The sequence below is a fragment of the Amphiura filiformis genome, chromosome 5, assembly GCF_039555335.1.
Source record: "Amphiura filiformis chromosome 5, Afil_fr2py, whole genome shotgun sequence".
Classification (NCBI taxonomy): Eukaryota; Metazoa; Echinodermata; class Ophiuroidea; order Amphilepidida; family Amphiuridae; genus Amphiura; species Amphiura filiformis.
Window position 1 is genome coordinate 49,527,905 of NC_092632.1, and position 22,822 is coordinate 49,550,726.

At 35.0% G+C, this 22,822-nt stretch overlaps 1 protein-coding gene across 1 annotated transcript in view; it reads right to left on the minus strand.

The window, feature by feature from the left end:
* Window positions 1-22,822, minus strand: part of LOC140152251 (bridge-like lipid transfer protein family member 3B) — a 64,901-nt gene that overhangs the window by 14,613 nt on the left and 27,466 nt on the right. The window contains exons 6-16 of the mRNA XM_072174554.1: window positions 22,444-22,644; window positions 21,531-21,725; window positions 19,593-19,776; window positions 13,386-13,472; window positions 10,057-10,290; window positions 6,429-6,767; window positions 5,311-5,417; window positions 3,878-3,955; window positions 2,366-3,207; window positions 997-1,168; window positions 879-959 (exon numbers count right to left, since the gene is read on the minus strand). Of these exons, the coding sequence (XP_072030655.1) occupies window positions 879-959; window positions 997-1,168; window positions 2,366-3,207; window positions 3,878-3,955; window positions 5,311-5,417; window positions 6,429-6,767; window positions 10,057-10,290; window positions 13,386-13,472; window positions 19,593-19,776; window positions 21,531-21,725; window positions 22,444-22,644 (2,520 nt within the window). The remainder of the gene's footprint in view (window positions 1-878; window positions 960-996; window positions 1,169-2,365; window positions 3,208-3,877; window positions 3,956-5,310; window positions 5,418-6,428; window positions 6,768-10,056; window positions 10,291-13,385; window positions 13,473-19,592; window positions 19,777-21,530; window positions 21,726-22,443; window positions 22,645-22,822) is intronic.

The window sequence follows — 22,822 nt, forward strand, 5'->3', positions numbered from 1 at the left end:
CGTAGTTTCGCAATGCAATGGTGCAAGCTTTACCTACCTTGGAAGAGATCAATACGATAAAATACGGTAGTGATCGCGATTGGCGACTCCAGCGCCTCAATCAGTAATCACCTCGTCCATCCAGTTTACCATGTGTGCGTGTCTTTGCTAGCTGTACGCCGCAGTACGCAAGCTACTGAGAACGCGATATATTGTGGGAAAACAATGATTTATTTGCTTTTGCATTTTGACGAATTTTTAATGAAAAAGGGTCTTTAAAATAGCTTTTCTTATGGTTCAAATTTTAAGATTTCTTTAAAATCTATTAATCACAAGATAAAATATGGTTTGAAGATGACATTAATGATGAAAACTCAATTTTGGCCATGTAACACTTCAGTGATCCTGTGTGCATCCTTAATGGTAAAACCACTGAAAATAGGATATTGCTACCTCACTTTAGAAGTATATTCTACACCAAAATTACCTTAGACTTCCTTAATCTTTGGACTCATTCAAGACTCTGAAAGCAAAATTTGTATTGCCATGATTTACATTGTATCTTGTTTAATTGTATTATTTACATTGCATATTTTTAATTATCACAATGTTATGCTTCACTGTTAGATTAGCAGTTTATGCTGTCTTTTGGATGATACTCTATGCTGCGCATATTAGTGATGTTGCATTCATGGTTTTTTGCAGTGTTTTCCATTTCCTTCATCAACTTATGTGTCATCTTTTTCTGACACTAATCATATGTTTTCCATTCTTTCTGTATAATTATCTGTTTTTCTCGTATTTTGCCAGCACTTAAGAGTGTCTTTTTTTTGGCACAGCTATGCACTTCATAAGTTTACATTACATTACATTAAATCACATCTACATGAAGAGGTTACCTGATAGTGTTGTACAGTGAGCTTAATTTGTCCTGGTGCCTGCACAATATAATATGCATCTCCCATGCTTGATTCATTACATTACATTACATTACATTACAATACACAAAGAGGTTACCTGATAGTGTTGTACAGTGAGCTTAATTTGTCCTGGTGCCTGCACAATATAATATGCATCTCCCATACTTGATTCATCAGATAACTGCCTACTACCTAAGGTATGGTCTGATCCGGCATCACATAGAGTCGATGTTTCACTTTCTAATGGAGATAACACTGCACCCACAAATCTGAGATTTATAAAACAAAACAATCATAATAATGGAACCTCAAATTAGGAAATGAAGTTCCCAAGGAAATCTAAACATGTCAGCTTGTATCTATGATGACAGGGTTCCAACCATTCATTGCACTTCAAGATGCACTTCAACTTAGATTAAGATGTGCTTTGGTTATACATATAATCATAGAGTACAAAACAGTATCTATTGGGCTATTCCAGATGTATTCTGCACCCCCCTATGGAAGACACTTCCGGAATTCTGGGCTAAATTGACAGCCGGAATTCACATGTCAGGAAAACCCCATGGAAGACCCTGCCGGAATTGTGGTCATATAGCCAGCCGGAATTCAAGTAAATGTAAATGTCTTCCATAGGGTTCCAGCTGGAATTAGAACATTTTTTCAGTTTCCAGCCAGAATTCAAGTAAATTGTAAATGTCATTCATAGGTTAATCGAGATGGCGACCATAAGTGAAGATCCTGCCGGAATTGGAGCATTTTTGACCATTTTCCAGCCGGAATATTAAGAAATATGAATGTCTTCCATAGGCACATCATGGCCTTTCACAATCCCCACTCTTGTTTTTTGTTAATTTTAGCAGCCGGAATTTCACCTAATCTCAATGTCTTCCATACCCTCCAGCCGGAATCTGTGTTCAAAATGACTGCTGGAATTCTAGACACATCTCAATTCCAACTGGAATGGTATTTTTTTAATGTCTTCCATAGGGGGGGGGGGGTGGAATACATCTGGAATAGCCCATTGTTACAGATAGGGCACCCAGTATGAAGAAAAAGTAACATTTAGCATGAAAATTTGAAGCGTAGATTTACCAAATGTATAGTATGCCAAAAGATATGCTATTGAAAAAATTAACACTGTAATTAGAAAGTCCTGTTTAAGGAATTTCAAAATGAGATATAGATCTCCTCCTACAGAATTACAGCTACAAATTTGATTTTCATTATATCATGTTGAACATGTATGTATGATTTCATTCGATGCTAACGCATTGTGAAAAACACAAATACAATTTTGAAAATTTTAAAAACCCGGTATGTATGACCAATACTTTGAAACATATATACATTAAGTAAACTTCAGGGATTATTTAGATGTGCTCTACAAGATTTGGGTTCATATTATAGCCCACACTTATGAGCAATGGAGGGGTTTTCTTTGGATCCAAAATGGTTTGCCATACCTGGTTTGCTCGTGATCACTTCCTGCACCACTAGATTTAAATGAATCCGGTGATTGTGACTGAATCCATCTAGGTGATGCTTCCTTAGTTAGATCTTCAAAGGAATTGAGTCTATTGCCTTCATCAGATGAAGTGCGACTTCCACTAGACTCGTTCGACGGTGACTGATCATACCTCCGTCTACCTCTAGGCGACTTGCCATTGTGAGCTGGTAGAGAGCTTCCTCGTAACTCTGGTAGATCCAGCGGAGTTGTGTGTACATCTATTCTTGATTGTGATTGGCTAACACTTGTGGCTTGTATTTTATCAGGACAACACGTCCAGACATTCAAAGTGAAAGGATCTAATAGAGGAACAGGCCTCTCTCTAGAGCTGGCCATGCCAAAGAAATCGGCCCATATCTGTTCAATCTTGATACTCCACACATCATTTACAGCATCTGGTCGGAAGCTGTGTGTGGTGAGTTTCACAGCAGATGGCTCAACAGCAGGAGTATCCTGTATGGATACCTCATGTTTGGTAACCCCTGGGACTGCACCGTTTGGACAGTGGTCAGTGTTTCTTGGTTGAAAGCACTCCTTGGGAACATAGAAATTTGGCTCGTAAGCATGCTGCCAAAATAATGGAGGGAGAGGGGTCAAATCGTCAGACATATTTGGGAATGTTGACATGTTATGATAGAGCTTCATTCCTTGGAAATGCTGCAGAAGACGAGAGAGTTCTGGTCGTGGTGAGCTTGTACCTGTCCGGCAGTTAGTTGCTGTCAACTGGGAGATCTGAACATGGAGCTCCTGGGGCCTGTCTGGCTGATCTAAAACAGGAACCTCGGCTGGTATGATTATCTGTAACAAAGAGAGAAAAGAGGTTCACAGTAAGCATCATACTGATAATATCAGTTAATATCCAAAGCAATAAGAAGAGGTTTGATAGCTGTCCCCTGATTCAGCAAACTCAAACTTAACATGAGCATATTAATTTTTTTTAACGTTTCACAGACATCTTTTTAACTGTGTGTACAGTAATAAACTGTTTCATGTTATTCACAATAAGAATGATAGTAATGGTAAAATGAAACATTCTTTTCATCAATTTGTTTACCATAATGAACATCAAGCTAATTAATTTCATGTACATAATTATGTCTAAATTAGGTTTTTATGGCTTTGTGTTAATTGTTGTTAACTGTTTTAATGCAATTAGGATAGTTATTGCAATGAAGTTGAATTGAAGTGAATGATTATGCTTTCAAAGGTAAAAGGATCATACATGAGTAGAAGATCTCATTGATTCTTTTTCATTTTATTCCAATTTGCATAAAACAGTAGGGCTATTTCTCAACACTGAGACATAGACCTTTTCAAATCAAAATTGGCAATATTAGAAAAACCAGGTGACATGCTCCAGGTGTGTGTGTGTCATAATACGTTCGCATAAATTCATATAAGCACTCCACCGTGACACGCATTACACAAAGCGCAACCTAAAAGATTTTTACTTTTACAGTATTCCTACCTTAGGCATGAGTGCATCAAATCTGATGTCCATGTGATCTCTGCCTTCTCTCTCTGGCACAAATTCATCCGTATCCGGCTGAGATATAACACAATATATGGCAATATGTTACGATTGTACACTTGAAAATTCGTCAGGTATATAAAATTATAATCTATGTTTATTTATTACATTTCTTCACACAAAAAAAAACAGATACAGGAGACTCACATGAAACAAAAGCAAGAATAATTAAGAGTTCCATGATTAAAGCAAAATACCACTATCAATATATACTCCTGGTCAAAAAGAAATCCCCCTGTCTAAATGAGCAGAAAAATATAGATGTTACATAACCGTGGTTATCTTGAGTTTACAGGGACATATTTTTCTGCAACATACATCAAAGAAAGATGACACTCTACGCACTAAATTTAATAGATGTTGGAGTCAATGTTTGGAGAATTACTACATTCCCAATTTTTCATAAAAATGGAAATTACATGGTGTTATGTAATCCAGTTTATCTCCAGATTGCGCAAACAAATTGTGCTGCAGTTTGCACCTGAGAAAATGGGCGTCTATAGCTTTACAACTGTCAAATGTCATTGAATTTAATCATCAATTTCTGGAGACTATCACATGCATACAAACTTGTACTTGGATCACTATGTGGTGTGCATGGGGTTTTGATCAGGAGTATATTTGAAGCAATATACAATGGTTTGAAAAATGTGCAAAACAAACAGCACAGGACCAATCATTATTTAATGAACACATACATACAATAAAATTTTAAGCAAAGGGCAAAGAAAAAAGGTTTGTCTCAGAAACCCACCCACCTAGCTACGTGACATCAGTTTTTGTGCATAGCCCTATGCGATCACCTCATTTTGGGCCTTTTTTATTTTGAAATTTTTAATGGATTAAAGAGCACGAGTAATTATTATCATTATGCTCAGATAATTACCAACACTTATCTTGTTAGTTTGTAAGAGGAGTAAAAAAATAATTAAAGTTTACACTGCAGAATAGGGCAATTATATTTCTGTTGACATAGTCAGTACAGAAAAAGAAAAATAGTAATTAGTATGCTCATGTGGAAAATGATTAAAAATACCTATCTGAGGTGACAGGACTGTGGCCAGTCTTTTTTATAGTAGTCCCACTGTCCCCAGTTAACGAGGGTAGGTAGGTTGCACCATTTTTCGAATTTAGTTGATATTTGTTTTACATGTGGTATGCACCGTTCAAATGACAGAAAATTTTTTATGTGTTAAATAATTTGTTCTATTCCCCCTCTACCCATGTAATATTCAGGTACCATTTAAACAAATTAGCAGCAAAGTGAAGACAAATTGATTAAGTCATCATGCAATGTGTTATCTAACGCTACATTCATGCATCGAAAGAACAGATTACCAGATCACCAAGAAACATCTATTTACATTTACCAGAGTTTGCAGTATATTAAATGCAAACTGATTGAGCCACAGCACGGTCATGTAGTCTAACTTGAATTGCACTGGATTCAGCTGCACATATGCAACTGGTGATGGCACTGTAAATGAAAGATATAAGTATTATGCGGTTAGTGACAAAATTAAAGAAATTATCACAATTTAAGGTATATTTACAGAAAAGAAGCTCTTGTCAATGCCTTACTCAAATCAATATGAAATTGCATAATATAAAGGGGTTGCATCAACATGCAGACATTAACCAACAAAATAAATTTACTGCAAATCAAAATGTTTTGCCTATCCATTTGGATCTGTTGACACAAAGGTGGACTAAATTCAAATACATTATTTAAATATCACTATGTTAGCCAAATTTAGAATGTCCTCTTCATACAATAATCTATAACAATCCCAGGAAATTTTGAGTTTGAAGTTCTATTATAATGGGAAAAAAAGAAATTTTATCCAAAGAATACCAACTCAAAATTGCCGTGTGTAATGCTACAATAAATCCGCCATTTTGGTTTGTTGCTCACCATGTGTCAATAGTGTATCTCTGGAGTTTTTCTCTAAGAGCTAGAAATCGAACGATAATTTGCGTCTTTAAGCCTAAACATTACAAAGGTTTACACACTGGGCGCTTAGTGCGCATTTTTGGCACAATGTGTTACATGCAGAATGCAATCAACTATGCGGTTTGGATTAAAGTTTGCCAGGCGCATAGCCAAAGTATCCAGATGTACACTATTTGCTCTCCTTGAGTGACACACAGCCATGGCAGTGTCTGTACTCTTTGGTTCTACTTCAATGTGGGATATACATCTCCCATCCTCTGAAGCAAAAGGAGTGACAATAGACAAGGTGGTTAACTAATAAGAAACACCACAGAACATCAAGTTCTATGCAATGAATTGTCCTTTTCGGCAAATCCCATGATTCATTACGGTTAGACCCGGGATGTCGTCATTTGACATCATGCCGACTTGCAATGCGCAGTAACGATGCTCACTAACAGCATGTTCGCATCAACGTGACGTCAAACAAATCTCAGGTCTGCAATGAACTATGGGATTTACCGAAAAGGTCAATTAAATTCATGATTGACATACCTGGGAAGTCCAATTGATTGGGAAAGTAGAATGATAAGTATTCAATATGCAGAGATGGCATCTCAGGTGGGAGACAAAATGTTCCTTTGTCTGATTTGAGTAGTACTTGCTGACCACCTGCTCTCTGGGTCTCCGTCCTATTCTTGCCTGTCTGTACGCAGTTGAACTTGAAGTCCCTTATCCTTAACACAGCACCGTGTGACATCAATTTCACAGACTGTTTGGTTGATGCGTGTTTAGAGGATGAGGAAGATGAACTTTGACCTTTGGTGCTTTGACCTTTGTCTTGTGGACTGCTGCTTGAAGACTTTGACTGCTTGGAGGATTGCTGTTTGGAAGCTGCAAAATAACAGAATGCTTGTAAGACATCTATTATAAATTAGGGAGTTTGGTGAATTTGTAGCGCTAAAAACTTTTATCGTTTATATTACATACTAAGGATCTTTGCGTTGCGAAGAATAGAATTGTCCCACCCCAATAAAAGATCAAATTTTGTTTTTGTTTATGTTAAGGGGGTCAAATTAAGGTTATTATAGTATTCAGTAAATTCCTTCAACAGTGTCCGACTACTCTTCCTGATTTATTGCATAGAAGAACAAGGTCACAAGTTACTACATAGTAACGAATGAAGTGCCGATGTGATGACGACATGATTCAATTAGCCAATCAGAACCACAATTGTCAACAGTATTATTGTACAATGAAAGTACAGTATCTGTGCTTCATGATCCAATTGCTACTCAATGAGCCTAATATTGATGACAGTGATATTGACCGCCCCATTCATGAATGGTGATTGGTCTCTGTATTCATTGAGTGCTGGTTTGTAAGGTAGCAAAAAGCATGAATTGGACGAGATGAAACAGACGCCGTCCGCTTCTGGATAAATATACAGTTCAGTATCCCTGGTGGGAAAAGACGAACTGGAATATGTGTGTGTGCGATTTAAAGTGTGCGAGATGAAGTGCTGTTTCAGCTGGTTTTTGAATCTTCTATAGATATTAGTGATTATGGCAGTAGGTTCCATTCAGTGGCAGTTCTTGATATGAAGTACTTGTATGTGTCTGTGGTCAGAGTGATATTTATGAATGGTTTGCTGTGAGATTTTCATTTTCTGGTAGGATGAGTTACCGGGTGCAGTAGGCTTTCGACATGGGTGGGGAGGTGACCCCGGCAAGCTTTTTGGAACACAGATAATCTGGTGTTTTTACTCCTGGTGGTAAGGGTTTGCCAATCTAAGTCCTGCAACATCTTGGTGGTATACTCTGCTGTTCGTATTTATTTAACACAAAACGTGTGCGGGCAGCTCGGTGTTGGACAGCCTATAAGCTCTTGATGTGTATGGGTCCCATACTGCACTACAGTACTCTAATGATGGTCTTACAAGTGGGAAATATGATAGTTCTTTGATGTCTTTTGTGCATGCCTTGATATTTCTTTTGATGAACCCAAAATTTTATTGCCTTTAGCTGAAATAGTATTGATATGACTGTTCCACTTCAAGTTGTGTGCTATGTTTGCACATACAAGGTCAGATGGATCTGGCAATGATGCGAAAAATGGACGTGACAAATGGCCAACTGGACTTGGGGGAAATGGAAGTAACAAATATGCCCTAATGGAAGTGGGAAATTGTTTACACTTTCTATAATACTTTTATACTATAAAAAATAACTTTTACAAGTCAGTACAGTATTCTGGATTTGGATTGGGCCATGTACTTTATGTTTTGCCTGTACACTGGATTAGGCTATATAAACTGGCTTCAAAAAGTTTCAACACCTGTACACGACACGCATGAATAAAGTGCACACACATGTCTTCCAAATCTATATCAAACACCCAGATTTGGAAGTAATAGGAAGTGGTCCTTTATTGTTACCAAAAATGCATAGATGTTGCATGAAATAGCGCAATTAATAATACCTTTGGTATTTGTGTTGTGTTCATGTTTACGAAAAAACAAATAAGAAACCACTTGTCTTTTGGTGAACTATTACTGTGTACTCGAAAAATTGTGTTGATTAAAATTTGAACAAGTTTGGATGAAACAGTTTGCCTGTCCTACTTTAAGAAAACTAATGCATATCCAGTGGTGTAGCATTAATGTATAGCCCCCCACCCCCACTGTGACATGATATGAATTTGATACATGTGTAAGACTGACACTTAAAAATAAAAGGTTCGGTGAGATAAAATGTAACTTAAAATATAAAAGGTTTTGGGTGAGAGCTAAAGATGGACTTTTGCACCTAATTTATAGGGTGACCGGCTGAGAACTCTAGTAAAAAACAGCCCGACAGAAGCCTCCAGTCTTGAATTACTAGTTCTAAATTGCTTCAAATGACTTTTGACATTTAACAAGTTTAAAAACAAGTGATAAAGGCAGGTTTTGTCTGAATGTGTACTGTTACATTAAAACAATCCACCTCTCCATTGTATTCCTAAATGGCAATCTTGTTTCATATCACTAAGCACATTAAATAGAACATTTACATACCCAAAATATCAGTACCATTTGCCAACCGTGAAAGACGGTGACCGTCAAAAACCGCTAGTAGTAAAAATAAATCAGGGATTAAATTTCATAAATATTTCTGAGGATTAGATTTTATTCTCACTAGAAAAATTAATTCATAATTTTAGGAGAATCGTAACTCAACCTGAAAAATCATTAAGAGATATAATTCTCTGATCCTGGCAAAAATCCAAATCTTGCAAACAGATGCCGAGTACGTACATAACATGTCTGTTAGACATACAAAACCTGTTCTCATGAAATGGGTAGAAAGTCGCGAAGGATAAAAAGGAGATATGGTTTATTGAATATACCAGAAACATAACACTTTTGAACACCAAGTGAGGGGGCAATCCTAACAAGTTAATCTAATCCCGAGATTATGAACCTTGTCATGGCTCAAAAATATAGATTTGCAACTTTCCTCTCATTTTGTGGAAACAGTTCTCATATCTACAACGAAGAGAATAATACAAAACAACCCATCCGATAAGTACCCTACAAACCTACAATCCTGGAAAAAAAATAGTTGGCACAATTGTGATATAAAATTGGATCGGTTGAGCCCATATTTATTGGTCGAGCTATGAGTTTTAAAATATTGGACGAGACGTAGTCGAGTCCAATATTTTACAACTCATAGCGAGACCAATAAATATTGGGCGAAAGCATCAATTTTATCATTATTATGTTTTGGATCCAATATTATCACAACTTGGATCCATCAAAACATAATAATACTTAACATTGGATAGGCGAATGAGACATTCATTCAATTTTTGTGAAGCACAGACTCCCCCTGTGTCTCATTCTTCCCCACCCCATGTTTCGATGTTGGAGGGTCTCACAGACCTGCCGACAACATGACTTCGTTCAACATTGAACTGGGGAGCGGGGGCAGAGATACACCAAAAGTCAGCCAAAGTGTGCCAACCTTTTTTCCAGGATTAATAGGTCACTCAACTATTGCTCACTCTGACTCACTAGATCATCATGCCCATTCAATTAATAAAGCTAATATACATTACAAATTAATTTGTTCAAAATATTCCTTGAGCTTCAGATAAAGAAAAATATCATGTATACTCTTACAGTGACCTGCTCTTTTACCTTTACTTTCTCTATGACTCTTGCCATCCGTCTTGTCTTTATGTGTGTCCACCTTGTCTTTGTGTCCACTGTCTTGAGTGACTCCTGAAGCCATCTTTACTAGTCGTTGTTGTTTCTCTAGTTGTTTTCGAGTACTTGCATATTGTTGCTTAAAGTGGGCTAATAACGTATGGATCCACTTGTCTGATGTCTTCATGGCTTCATCAAAATATTCCCAATGATTCCTACTGCTACCTATAGTGTTTCAGAAATAAAAGGACTTGCTATGTTAGTATTTACTGCTAATAATAGTGAAGTAATGATAATGATAACAATATTACTACTAATAATAATATTAGTGTGGCAGTGATGATGAAGTTGGTACAATTATGACCTCTGGTTTGAGACCAATAATATTGTCTTTCTTTCATAATCAGTGCAAGAATCAAAATGAATAGTAACTGCAATATTGAAATTATTTCAAAAACAACCCACAAAGACATGTATATCCATGACTGGAAGGATTTTATTCATAGGCAGAAGAGATGCTTTTATGACAAATTAAAAAAAAATTGACATGTGGCAAAGGTAAGTGCTTCTTTTTCCCACATTACAAAACTGATGCAAGGTACTTTAAATATCATAAACATCAGATATAACAGCTACAAATTGTATTCAGTGGTGCTTTTAGTGACAAGAGATAAAAAAAAATCAATCTTTAAGGTGTGAATTAAAGATAATTCACTACTTGCACGGTTCCGCCATTATGTACTTTGTGCAAGGAGAGCCTTGAACTGATGATCACATGAAAGGAATAATTACATAACATTGCACACAATGTAATATGACTGGTTCGCTTCTCATTCATGTGTGCTGCCAGTTCGAGGCTCTCCTCGCACATTGTGGATAATGGCGGAAACGTGCAAGTAATGAATAGATTGCTGCAGCACGTCTGATCAAGTGATGAGTACAATACCATGCAAAATGAAGCAGCAGAGAGATGAACCAAGAAATATATAATAGATATTTGAATTTACCAAGTAATCACTTTCAAAAAATATATTTATATTTAATGAAACAAAATGCATATCCCAGATAAACCATCAACATATTCATTTAAAAATGGAAGTTGCTGATTAATTGATAGATATGAAAAGAAAAAATCAAAGAAGCAGAAAATGCACAATACAATTTATGTTTTTCATTTTAGTGTTGACGGTAACTTCAAAATATCCCAGATAAATAACTTTTGTTTTAAATATTAAGATGTTATTATCCTATTAAATTGTGCATTCTTCTGATCCTTCTGTAACCCCATAAATAATTTAACCAAATTTAAAATAATACTATGTGAGTTAGATGTGCATCTGTTCTATCATTTTCCACCATCAACATGCTATAACAGGCAGTAATGACTTCAAAAGCACCATAGACTGTCCACATGTGTGCTCCAACAGTATGTCAGGTTTTTCTCTAGAACTAATTAGTACCAGAGAACTCTGCAAGTGGTATACTGAAATGGACCACCCTGCATTTACAGAAATGCAGCATACAATTGAAAATTGTGCAACAGATACATGCTACTTTTGATTTCCCCTTTCCAGTATGATCTTTTCCCATGTGAATACCAAAAGAAAACAATATAACCAACCCACACATAGAATTTCTGAAGCGGACATGTTGTATATACCTTTGATGTTGTCTGAAAGAATATCCCAATCTTCAATTGCATTAGCAACTATAATAACAACAAAATAAGTTGCAACAAAAACTTTAAATTGGATGAATAAAACAGTTCTACAACCCACAATTTATATAGTAATGATAGAAAAATGGTATGATCTGAAATGTGACAAAATAATCTGGAAGGAAGTTGCATCACATACGGATAATTATGTGCATGGCATGAGGTATTTTAAGCATTCTTGTTTAATTTATTATTTTGTTTAGACTGTACGGCCCAGGATAGCCCAAAAAATCCTCCAACACAAAGCTTATTTCCATTGGGGTCCTTGGGTTGGGGGTACAGACATCCAGGTGTTACACTGGTCGAAACTGGCTGTGAGGTCTTTGCCATCCAGTACATCTGCCTTCCAATTCAAAACAAGTAATAGCGAGATTTGATAATTTAGATTTTAGCATCCACCGGGAATTGAACGGTGAATAACTAGCACCAGAGTCAAAGGCCTTAATCGCTGGGCCACACTGCTTTTCACAAATGAAGAGCTTATTTCCAAACCGTGTTAAGTCCACTATCCCATGTTTCTGATTTCCCTGTGCGATATTGCAATGTGTTGTGATGCTAGGTATTATAATTTCAGTTGGATGCACCATTACAAAGCAAACAGTGGATGGACGCACAGTAACAATACTGTATGAGGCCTTTGTCTCCCAAATGAGAACAATAGTCTGCATATTGTTATGCAGCATTGTTATGGCAAATAATAGCTTGTTGATGATACAACTCACAATCTCACAAGTAAATGAGACACACGGGGTTGTGGACTTAACACAGTTTGGAAATAAGCTCTTCAAATATAAGTGTCAGAATGCTCCTCTTCCAACTGTGATGTGTTTTAAGTGCTGATATCTCATGAACCCTGAATTTCTACAGACCATGTGCGGATCAAGCATGATACAAACGACACGAACAGAGAAAGTTGTCCAAATTAAATACTTTACTTATTTGATGCAAAAGACATGGGGTTTACAAACAAGGGACCCACACACAAACTAAGAAATAGTATCTGATCTACTTGTTGGGAATGTCAGTAGTAATCCCACAACAAATACCCATTTAATCCAGGGGAAGGTGGTTATTTTTACTATTATCTGTTTCAGCTACGATGTCACCTCAATCATTTTTAAGTGGTATTAGGGCCGATACATATTCCATATATTCTATGTCAAATATTTGTCCAACAAGTACTTGTTATTCGATCTGTTTCAATTTATTTTTATCTTCTAATGGATGTCAAATATCCTGTGGAAATATATTAATTGGTTTTACGCCAACAAACATTTGTAGTTAAACAGGACTAGAAATAGTATGGATAGACTCAATAACGAATACTTGTTGGATCAAAAGGTATCAACCAGGCCTTATGAGACAGGTGCCTGGTTCATTTCTTGGTAAGTCTGTAATTTAACAACCTGTATTGATTTTAGATTTATTCACATTAATATCCATAAACCTCTTCTACTAGTGAAAGGAATCTGTTCAGAATGACGTTAGAGGTGACAGCCTAGCGGAAACCTTGTACAGGTAGACTTTGTAAAACAAAGGTTCAATTACACCTGCCCTAATGCATAAACCACCTGATATCTTTCTTGCATAGTATTGTACTTACTAGCTACATGGAATGGATAATAGTCCAATGAGAATCCATTAATTGACACTTGCATGGCACCGCCATCAACACGTCTCTTCGCCCATTCTAAATAAGAAATCAAAAGTATAGACTGTATTAATAACAGCATTGTCTCAAGTACTCTACAAAACAGTTCAAATATGCAAATAAGCAAGCCAAGATGCATAGATTCATAACAAATCTAAATCAAGGTTACACTGTATGCAATACTTTATATAGCAACTGTCACACACATACATAAAGAGTTCTGAAGTAACATAGATGCATCAAAATAATAACAAGTATATCCATACACAAGAATGTAACTAAGCAACAGAAAAAAAAAAAGATCAGCGTTCAAAAATTTGATGAATTATGCGAACTTCTTTGGTTTGTTTGCACAATATAAACTAGAAATGCATCTTCATGTAAATGCCATTAAATAGCCATTATGTTAGTTTTAAGAATATTAAGAACTATTAACAAGCTTCAGATAATGGGGTGTCAACTTGAGATGAGCTCATATTAAAAAAGGTCCTGAATTTTGATAAGATTAATGATCAGTTCTGTTTGTTGGCAATTTAGAAACTGAAAGTACAATGCATTTAAATGACCTTTCACACTTTTGTATCTAAAACTACTTGTTAACTAATTATGATGATATTTATTAAAACATAATTATTGCTGCTACTTTAACATGCATCCATATTTAATATCTGGTGAAGGATGTAAACTGTGAATGAAATAAACCTTTACTAAATCTGGATGAAAATAAACCACTGTTAGCACAGTAGCAACCAACATATGAACATCAATAACACAGGTAATGTATAGCCCTAGTTTGAATATCCCATAGAGGTAATAAATAACCGACATGTACCTTCAAGGATAGCCAACTAAATACAATTTATAAACACCATCATTTGGGGATACAAATACAAGACTGTAATTAGATTATAGCAGCTCACTGATATAGTCTGCTGGCAATCGACAAACCACATCAAACATGCAATTCACCTGAATAAATACATTGTACTCTGCAGTTACAACACATTCAAGACCTGCATTGTACTCTCATAAAATGAACATTGCTTTGCAAAATTCTATTTTAAGTTACCAAAATTACCAGGACATTAAATAATTAATATATGAATGAAATATTCATATAAAAAAAAATAACAATCATTTTCTATTTAATTGGTATACATAAAAAAGTTATGCTCGTGGCACAATGTCCTTGCAAATTTATTGCTCATACATATAGTACCATAATAATGTGTACAAAACATTCATATGAACATAAAATGTCTTTTTTCTTCAATTGATATATCGACAATTCAGAGAATTCTATTTCCGGACGTGTCCTTGCAATCTAGCGCTCACTGTAATAAAACAGGTCTGATAACATTTGGACTTTCATTTAATTTGATAAGGAAGACAAATTCCAGCATGTTTCAATATCTACTCATAGAAACACTATCATCATCTATGCAATTGCCACAGCAAATGATATCCTGAAAATATCCAAGATCAGTCACCTTTTCCTCTGAACACCCATTGCTGAAACATGATCCCCTCAGACTATCAATCTTTAAATTCATAATTTCAAAATTTACAGATAGATGTGGCAACATACAGAAATCAATCTATAATCACCCTCTTAAGGGGGTACTACACCCCTGGCCAATTCTGTGCTTATTTTTGCATTTTCTCAAAAATTATAGCACATTGGTGACATGTAAGATAATGTATATTATAGGGGCAAGGACTACAACTACTGTACTGAAAATTCAGTAACTCAAGGCAAGTAGTTATTGATTTATTGATCAAATATTGGTTTTCCCTCATTTTTGACTGTAACTCCACAACTGTTATCTGTGCTGAAATAAAAATTTCTAGTGCAGTAGTTGTAGTCCTTGCCCCTATAATATACACATTATACTTGTCCCAAATGCGCTATAATTTTTGAGAAAAATGCAAAAATAGGCACAAAATTGGGCAGGGGTGTAGTACCCCCTTAAGCTAAGGTGATCTTAATTCCCACTTCCAGCTATATGACCTTAATTTCTTTAATTTGCAAGCTCATAATCAAAATTCAATAACATTTTCCATATACCAATATTTTAAATTCATCTCTCTGTCTCATTGGCTCAAAAGAACTGTGAATGTCAACATTGTTTACGCTGGAGAAGAATTTCAAGAATTGAAACAATCAGAGTGGAAATTGTTGAAAAAAACTTTCATCAATTCCATGTCTCACCCCGCTAAAAAAAAAATCAGCCAATTTTATGCTATAGCAAAACAAAAAGTAAAAGAACAAAAATTTAGTTTTTCACTTTGCAAATTGTGAGCATGTTATTCTGAACAACAGCCAGCATCATTCATTCAAATACTATAACTCTACAATTTACATGCACTTCAATATCCAAGAATTCATTCCATTTTATTTTTTTATTTTAGTAGCAGTATGAATACCTAAGTCACTGTAATTAATCATTTGTCCTTAACTTCAACAAATACCTTAAGGGTAATAGTTACACGTCGTACATATTGCAAAATCATCATATTTCAAACTACAGCACACAATATCATGCAGTCAAAACAATACACATGCACATTTATGTCAATATCGTATTGTCTGTTCAAACAAGCTGTCACATTACAATAGAGTCAAGTCCATTCTATTGCATTTATAGTGACTGAATTTGAAATCCAAAGTCTAGTCTAGTCCATTACATATGATTTTCAGAGACAGATACAGACAATTGCAGCAATGTGATAGTTCAAGCCACTTAAAAATTGTCATGTTGGAGTACCTGTGGTAAAATTCAGGCATTAGGAAAGGTGATTCAGGTTACACCAATCAATACAACTATGCCCTCTAAATCTTGTAGAGCACAATTTTCATGCCTGATCAATAATTCAGAGCTGTACTTACTTATAAAATGCAACTTGAATTGTCTAATTTTTATTGCTATGCTTAAAAATAATACATTTTATAGGTTTATATAAAATTGGTTGCAACCAAAACTGTGTTTTCCATTTATAACCTTGGTAATAATTCAAATGAGAGAATAACGATTCATACAAAGGGCAATCACACTACCATTGCAGTACAATATATTGTTATATGTGATCACAAAATACAGTATTAATAAAATCAAGCTAGCATGCATGCATCTACAGACAAGTGCCACAACACAACTGTGCAATATCAGTGCCATTGATTAATGTACCTTCTTCTTCTGATAACCATCATGAAATCAAGCAAAGTGTGTGTGTGTGGAAATAAATGAGAAAAATCCAATCATTACAGTTGAAATTGCAATTAATAGTTAAGATTGAAGTTGTTACACAATGTGCTGAGATGATATTATTTGACAGGTCTCTGTAATTATATTCACCAGAGTATTAACTCATAATCTAAGGGATGTAAGCATTTACTTATATATTATTTACAAAAGATGAATTTAAAATTTAACAAAGGGCAGAGGGTGCAAACCAAATTTGGCGAATATGTACATTTATACAAACACCCATACGTGCGCGGGCATTCAAAGAGAGGATGTGTGTATAAAAGCGTGTGTACAAGTATAAAAGTGTGTCTGTCCCGGCATTCAAAGCGAAGACAAGAGTGAGTTTCACACATTCAAAGTGAGGACATTTTTCACAGCGAGGACATCTCTGAATACCACATACAAAGAGAGGAAATTGCCCATACCTCTCCACTATACCCCACATAAAGAGTGTCATCCAGTGCACCTATTCACAAAGCAACGACTAGGATTTTGTCCTCGCTATGCCATAATGTCCTCACTTTGAATGTGGGAAACTATATCTTGTCCTCGCTTTGAATGAATTGGCGAATGCACCCTGGTGCTTGCATATTAAGCATCACAATGTGCAGGGCTGGAAAAATTAAAATTTCCTGAAGATGATCAAAATTTCCTTCAAAAAGACAAATTTCCTCCAAATTCTTATGTATTTCTTTGTTTAAGGACCTTAATTTCCCTCCAAACTTCCAAATTTCCCGGGAAGGAGCTTCCCACTTTCCACATTTTTTTCCAGGCAAAGGTTTGAAAGGTTAATCGATATCGGCCCTTCCTTATTATTGCTTTTCTGTCAGATGGTACTAACATACAGATGTTAATTTCAATGTTAACACATGTATGCTTGATTTACAGAAAATAATGCTTGTGAAGGATGAGAAAAGTACCTGTAAAAGGCAAACAAACATAAGCACACACACAAAATAACAAATATGCAACTCCATGGTAACTGGATCATGAAATGATAGAAAATGCAGTAGACTTTAGCAAATCATTTTAATTGTGGTTCAGGACTCAAAGGCATGATCCAGTTGACATAGTGAAAATTGGATTACATGTACATTTGTAACACTTTCATGGAAAATAACTAAAACCTCCTCCGTCCAATGTAGTCTCACACCTTACTATTTGCTAGTAATATATGACCTAGATTTCTCTTTGTGTTATGTATATTAATAATTTTAAATCTTATATTCCTGAAACTGATTGTATATAACCACCACATGTTCTTGTTATTTAATTCCATAAATAAAACTTAACCAATCAATCAAAAATAAATATATAAAATAATATGAAAATGTTTCAAGTCCTGTAAGATCTAAAGGATAATATTCAGGCAACTTGAATACAAACAATTGTCATACACAAATATTATGAGATAATTATATCAAATACAAGCCTACAATACAGAGACATTATAGCAATCTCAACTCGCCATGACATGACATATTTGAATTATACTAAATGCTTATAATGCTTATGTTCAATGTAAATGTTATTTGAGAGAAATATTAATGTGTTAGAAGATCACTCAAATGTACAACACAGAATACAAGAATTCAGATATGCATAAAGATGTCCATTACTAATTATAACCTATATCTGTGTGTTACAATGGTTGCAGCTGTATAGATCTTGTAAATTATTTTATTTGACCCCCATTTATGCAAATTAGGTCATCAATATCCATAGACATCCAAACAGTGTGACACAATACTAGAAGTACCAGAACTCATCTAGCACTATCATCTCCTAGACTCCTACACTGTTTCATGCATATTCATCATTGTACTATCATAATAGATCTCCTCTGACCAGTAAGTCAGCTGGCTAGCCTGATAGACGACGACTAAGCACATTCCCTATGCAGCATGTTGCAGAGGACAAAATAACATGTTTCCTATGTTTTTGTCTTGCTTCTATTCATTCAATTTGGAAAGCAAGAAAAAGATTTAACTAAAGACTAATGTCTAGCCTAACATGACCACTATTTTGTGCTTCCTCATCACATTCAATCTTTCAGCAGAAGAGAAGATAATTAGAGTATCACTCCATAAGCACACATCAAAATACATTTTAAACAAAAATATACCTTCCTGATTACTTGTGTCCAGTCCATCTTTTTTTTATTGAAAATGAAGGAAATAATAAAACACAAAATGCCAACAAATTACAAAAACATGATACATTGGGTATTGTTAATAATTAACAAAATTAATGATAACATATCAAACATTAAACTTAAATAATCATGATAAAAAATCAACATAATTAATAATTCTGACTTCATGCATGTTGGAAATGAAAGTCACAGGTATCAGGAAAGTTAACTTCACAATGTCTCATTAGGATAAAACTAATAAATTAACACTTTTTGAAAGAGATATTTATGTAAAAACGTTTGGAGGATACATTTCACTGTTGTCAAAAAGAGAAAATATTTTTTTATTTTTTTTATTTTGCTGTTCTATTATTACCCAATGTTTTTCTTTTCAATACTCCTAATGTTTAAGTTCAACATAATAGTGAGCAGCAAATCTCCCACACTGAATTGTGTTGACTATGGTGTGTGGTGTGCATTATCGCCATAAATTGCATTAAACTCCTTACGCACAACACAAAAATGCACTGAAAAGAAAGTCTGCCCAAGACTAGTGCAGTAAGATTGAAATGATAAAATAAGGTTCCTTTGAACAATTAAGATTTTTAGTTAACAAATTGAACACGATTCTTTCAAACTCTTTTATATATTGTACATGTGTGAATAACAATAATTCAGACACAAACAACCATAGACGTCTCTATGCAATGGACTCTGTATGTTTATTATCTTCAAACACAGCTTATAAGTTCAACTTTTCCCCCAATTATTGCTCACCTTCAGCTGTCTGGTTCATCTCATCACATAGATGTAAATCAATATGTCTAGTGAACAAGTGATAAGAGGTCTCCACCACATCATACTTCTCAAAGAATTGAACCATCTGCAGCTCCTTGGAACTCTTCACATTATGAGGTCTGTTGGATGGGTCTGTGCCACCGGAACGTGGTGGTGGTATAGTCTAAAAAAGAAGTGAAAAAAGAAGAAGGCAATTTCATTAACCAAAAAACTGCTCAACTCTTGATTGCGATCTAGATATATCAATGTGTTGAAATAAACTATTTGCTTGTCAACAATAACATTTGATCAAAACATTATCAATTATAGTGATACAGCAACACTAACTAAATCTTTTTCCATTCATAAGAACATTATGCCGTTATATTTTACCAGTTCATTCATCAACTCCTTTGCAATGTAATCAAAAACACCCACATGTTAGAACTGCTGCATCACAGACTAGCATATTTAAATACAAAGAAGCATACATGTCTAAATGTAACTGTGATATAAAGCCATAGGATTCTGGGCAAAGACAGAGGAGGACTTAAAAAGCCTACTTTACCAGAACATGATGTACTTGCATTATCACAACTGTCACAGCTTTTCACAACATCAATAAAAACTTGTGTTTGTGAATATTGGCCAATATAATAGGTGGCCTCATATTACTGAAGATGGGATTTACATGTAGAGTGTGCCCATATTTACAACTCTTTCCACACATTTTTGCCATATTTGTAGAAAAATACAGACATTTTTGCTAAACACTGAAGAAAATTGTAAAAGGGAAACAACTCAAGAATCACACTCACAGTTTTGTTCAAGACTTGCGGTTCTTATATTAACCGCAAAAAGACAAGTATTTTCCAATACACCATCTTGAGCTGAAAGCCACAAGATTTCCTTAGAATCTGTACATTACTAATATGAATTTTATAGGACACATTCCTTTTAACTATCCATAAAATGACTTAAAAGAGTGCCCTTAACATATTTCAGACACAGTTCACTATGGAAATTATACATTGGTGCACCATGATTGATATTTGCTCAAAAGTTGATCAAATTTGATGGAAAGAATTGAATTAATTGGAGGTTACTGAATAATTCTGTCATGTTCAGTCAATTTATGTTTGGTCACAACTTGCAAGGAAGACAGAAAGGGCATGCAGATGACATAATATTGAAAGATATAAGTAACTTTCTTGCTTGAAGCTTTTTTATATTCTAAGTCATAAGGTATGAGGTTGATAGGTGAGGATATTAAAATATATGTTAGCAGCCCAAGGGCACTTGTACTAGTACTTCTGTACAAGCAAGGGTCGTCTGAATACTGTGAAAGTGGATTTTTTTTGTGGAACATTCAATTTGCGATTGATTTTCAATACAGCTACCGCTAAAAACATGCAAAATATGTTCTTTTATGTAAGAAAACTCAAAGTCACAAAGTTATAAACAAGTGAAGTAGTTCATAATTGTTGAATAGCAAATAAAAAATAACTTGCAAAAATTACCACTTTTTCAATAAATTGAAATACCATAAGAGCAGAAACTCAAAATGTATGCTGTTTCAGACACCGCAACCAAATATTTTTGATGTTGGGGTTGACCATCAATGCTGGTTATTAATGACCCATCAAATAATTAATCAGAATTAATGGTAAAACTGTAATTTGACAATTATCACAACTAACAATTATAGTCAATTAATAAGGTATAGTGATCAAAAGGCAAAAATGATGCATGCTAGGAAGGAAAAGGATTCAAATCCACATTTGCCTATCAGTTTCTATCAGCAATATACCTTATTGATATTTCATAAATAATAAGAAACCTCCAAGCATCAATGGTCGATTGAAAGATCAACCAAATTTCGCTCCCAGTGCCATACCGCCCCAAAATATTCACCCAATTTGACATTTCCAATCATACCTGTACTTTATTGGATGCCCTAGCTTTGCTTAGTTCAGTTGCTTTCTGTATGACTGGAAACAAACTCCTGAAATGTAAGATGACTGCTTTGAGCTGGGAATCTGTTAGCACCCAAAGAATATCATCTAGTAGTACTTGTAATCGTGACGACACCAGACTGCAGTCATCCAGTCGCTTCTTGAGACTCACACGCACCTGTAATATAACCACGGTAACTTTAGTCTAATGTACACACATTTATGTTTCCCTGTAGCATTATGCAAGGAATTGATGAAAGATTAGCCACTGGAATTGCACCTCCTTTGATTACACATGTGAAGAAATGAGTCTGAAGTCAAAAATTATTAAATTTAAGTGTTTTACACCAGTCACTATCCCTTCAAAAATGCTACATTTTGATGAAGACCACATGAAAATTGAACTTCTCATTAGCATGCTATAGGCACTTTATCAGTTGCTGAAATAATAAGAAACAAAAGAATTTGGGCATCCTTTTTGCCTATAACTCAAAATTAGACTTATTTCCCTTGATCATGGCACATAAATATGTGTTATATAAACTAAAAAGAGTTTACACAAGATTACTTGTGTCAGTGCAAACTAATATTACAAACTCCTAGCTATTATTTGGCTCTGAAGTGATGAGAGATATTGCAATTTGTCTTAAATTACATTTTTTTCCACTGGAGTCAATTGGTTAGTACCAGGAAGAGCATGTCACATCAGCACTATATAGGCCAGTGTGTAGTAAGAAAGTATTGTTTTACCCTCCATCAAATTCAGACAGCAATTGCAACATTTTTTCAGAAGAAACAACAAATTCTGATCAATCAAAAACCATCTTTAAATTTCAGTCACAAGGCAACAACTATTTTCTCAGAACTGAAACATATTTAGAATCATATTGACCCACCTTTCCTTGGTTAGTGATTAATCTAATTGGTGTAGTAGTAGGCCCTCCACTCTCAGTAGCATCAATGATGAGTCGTAATGTTGACCATTCTACTTCTTTGAATGTGATAACCTCACCCCTATTTATATCTTTTACTCTGCACATCCGTAAATCTGACAGTTGCCATTCTGGAGTCTTGCTCTGCACAAGAACCTGAGCAATCTGTAACCAATCAAAGTTAAATAAAACAATATTCAATTGAGAGTAGTTACTTAAATTATAATACAAAATAAAACAAAACATTGGTGGGTAGTACTCATAATTGGGTACTGATTACATTCCAAGACTGTTTGCACTATACATGTACATTAGACTAAATTTTACAAAACTGAAATGGGCC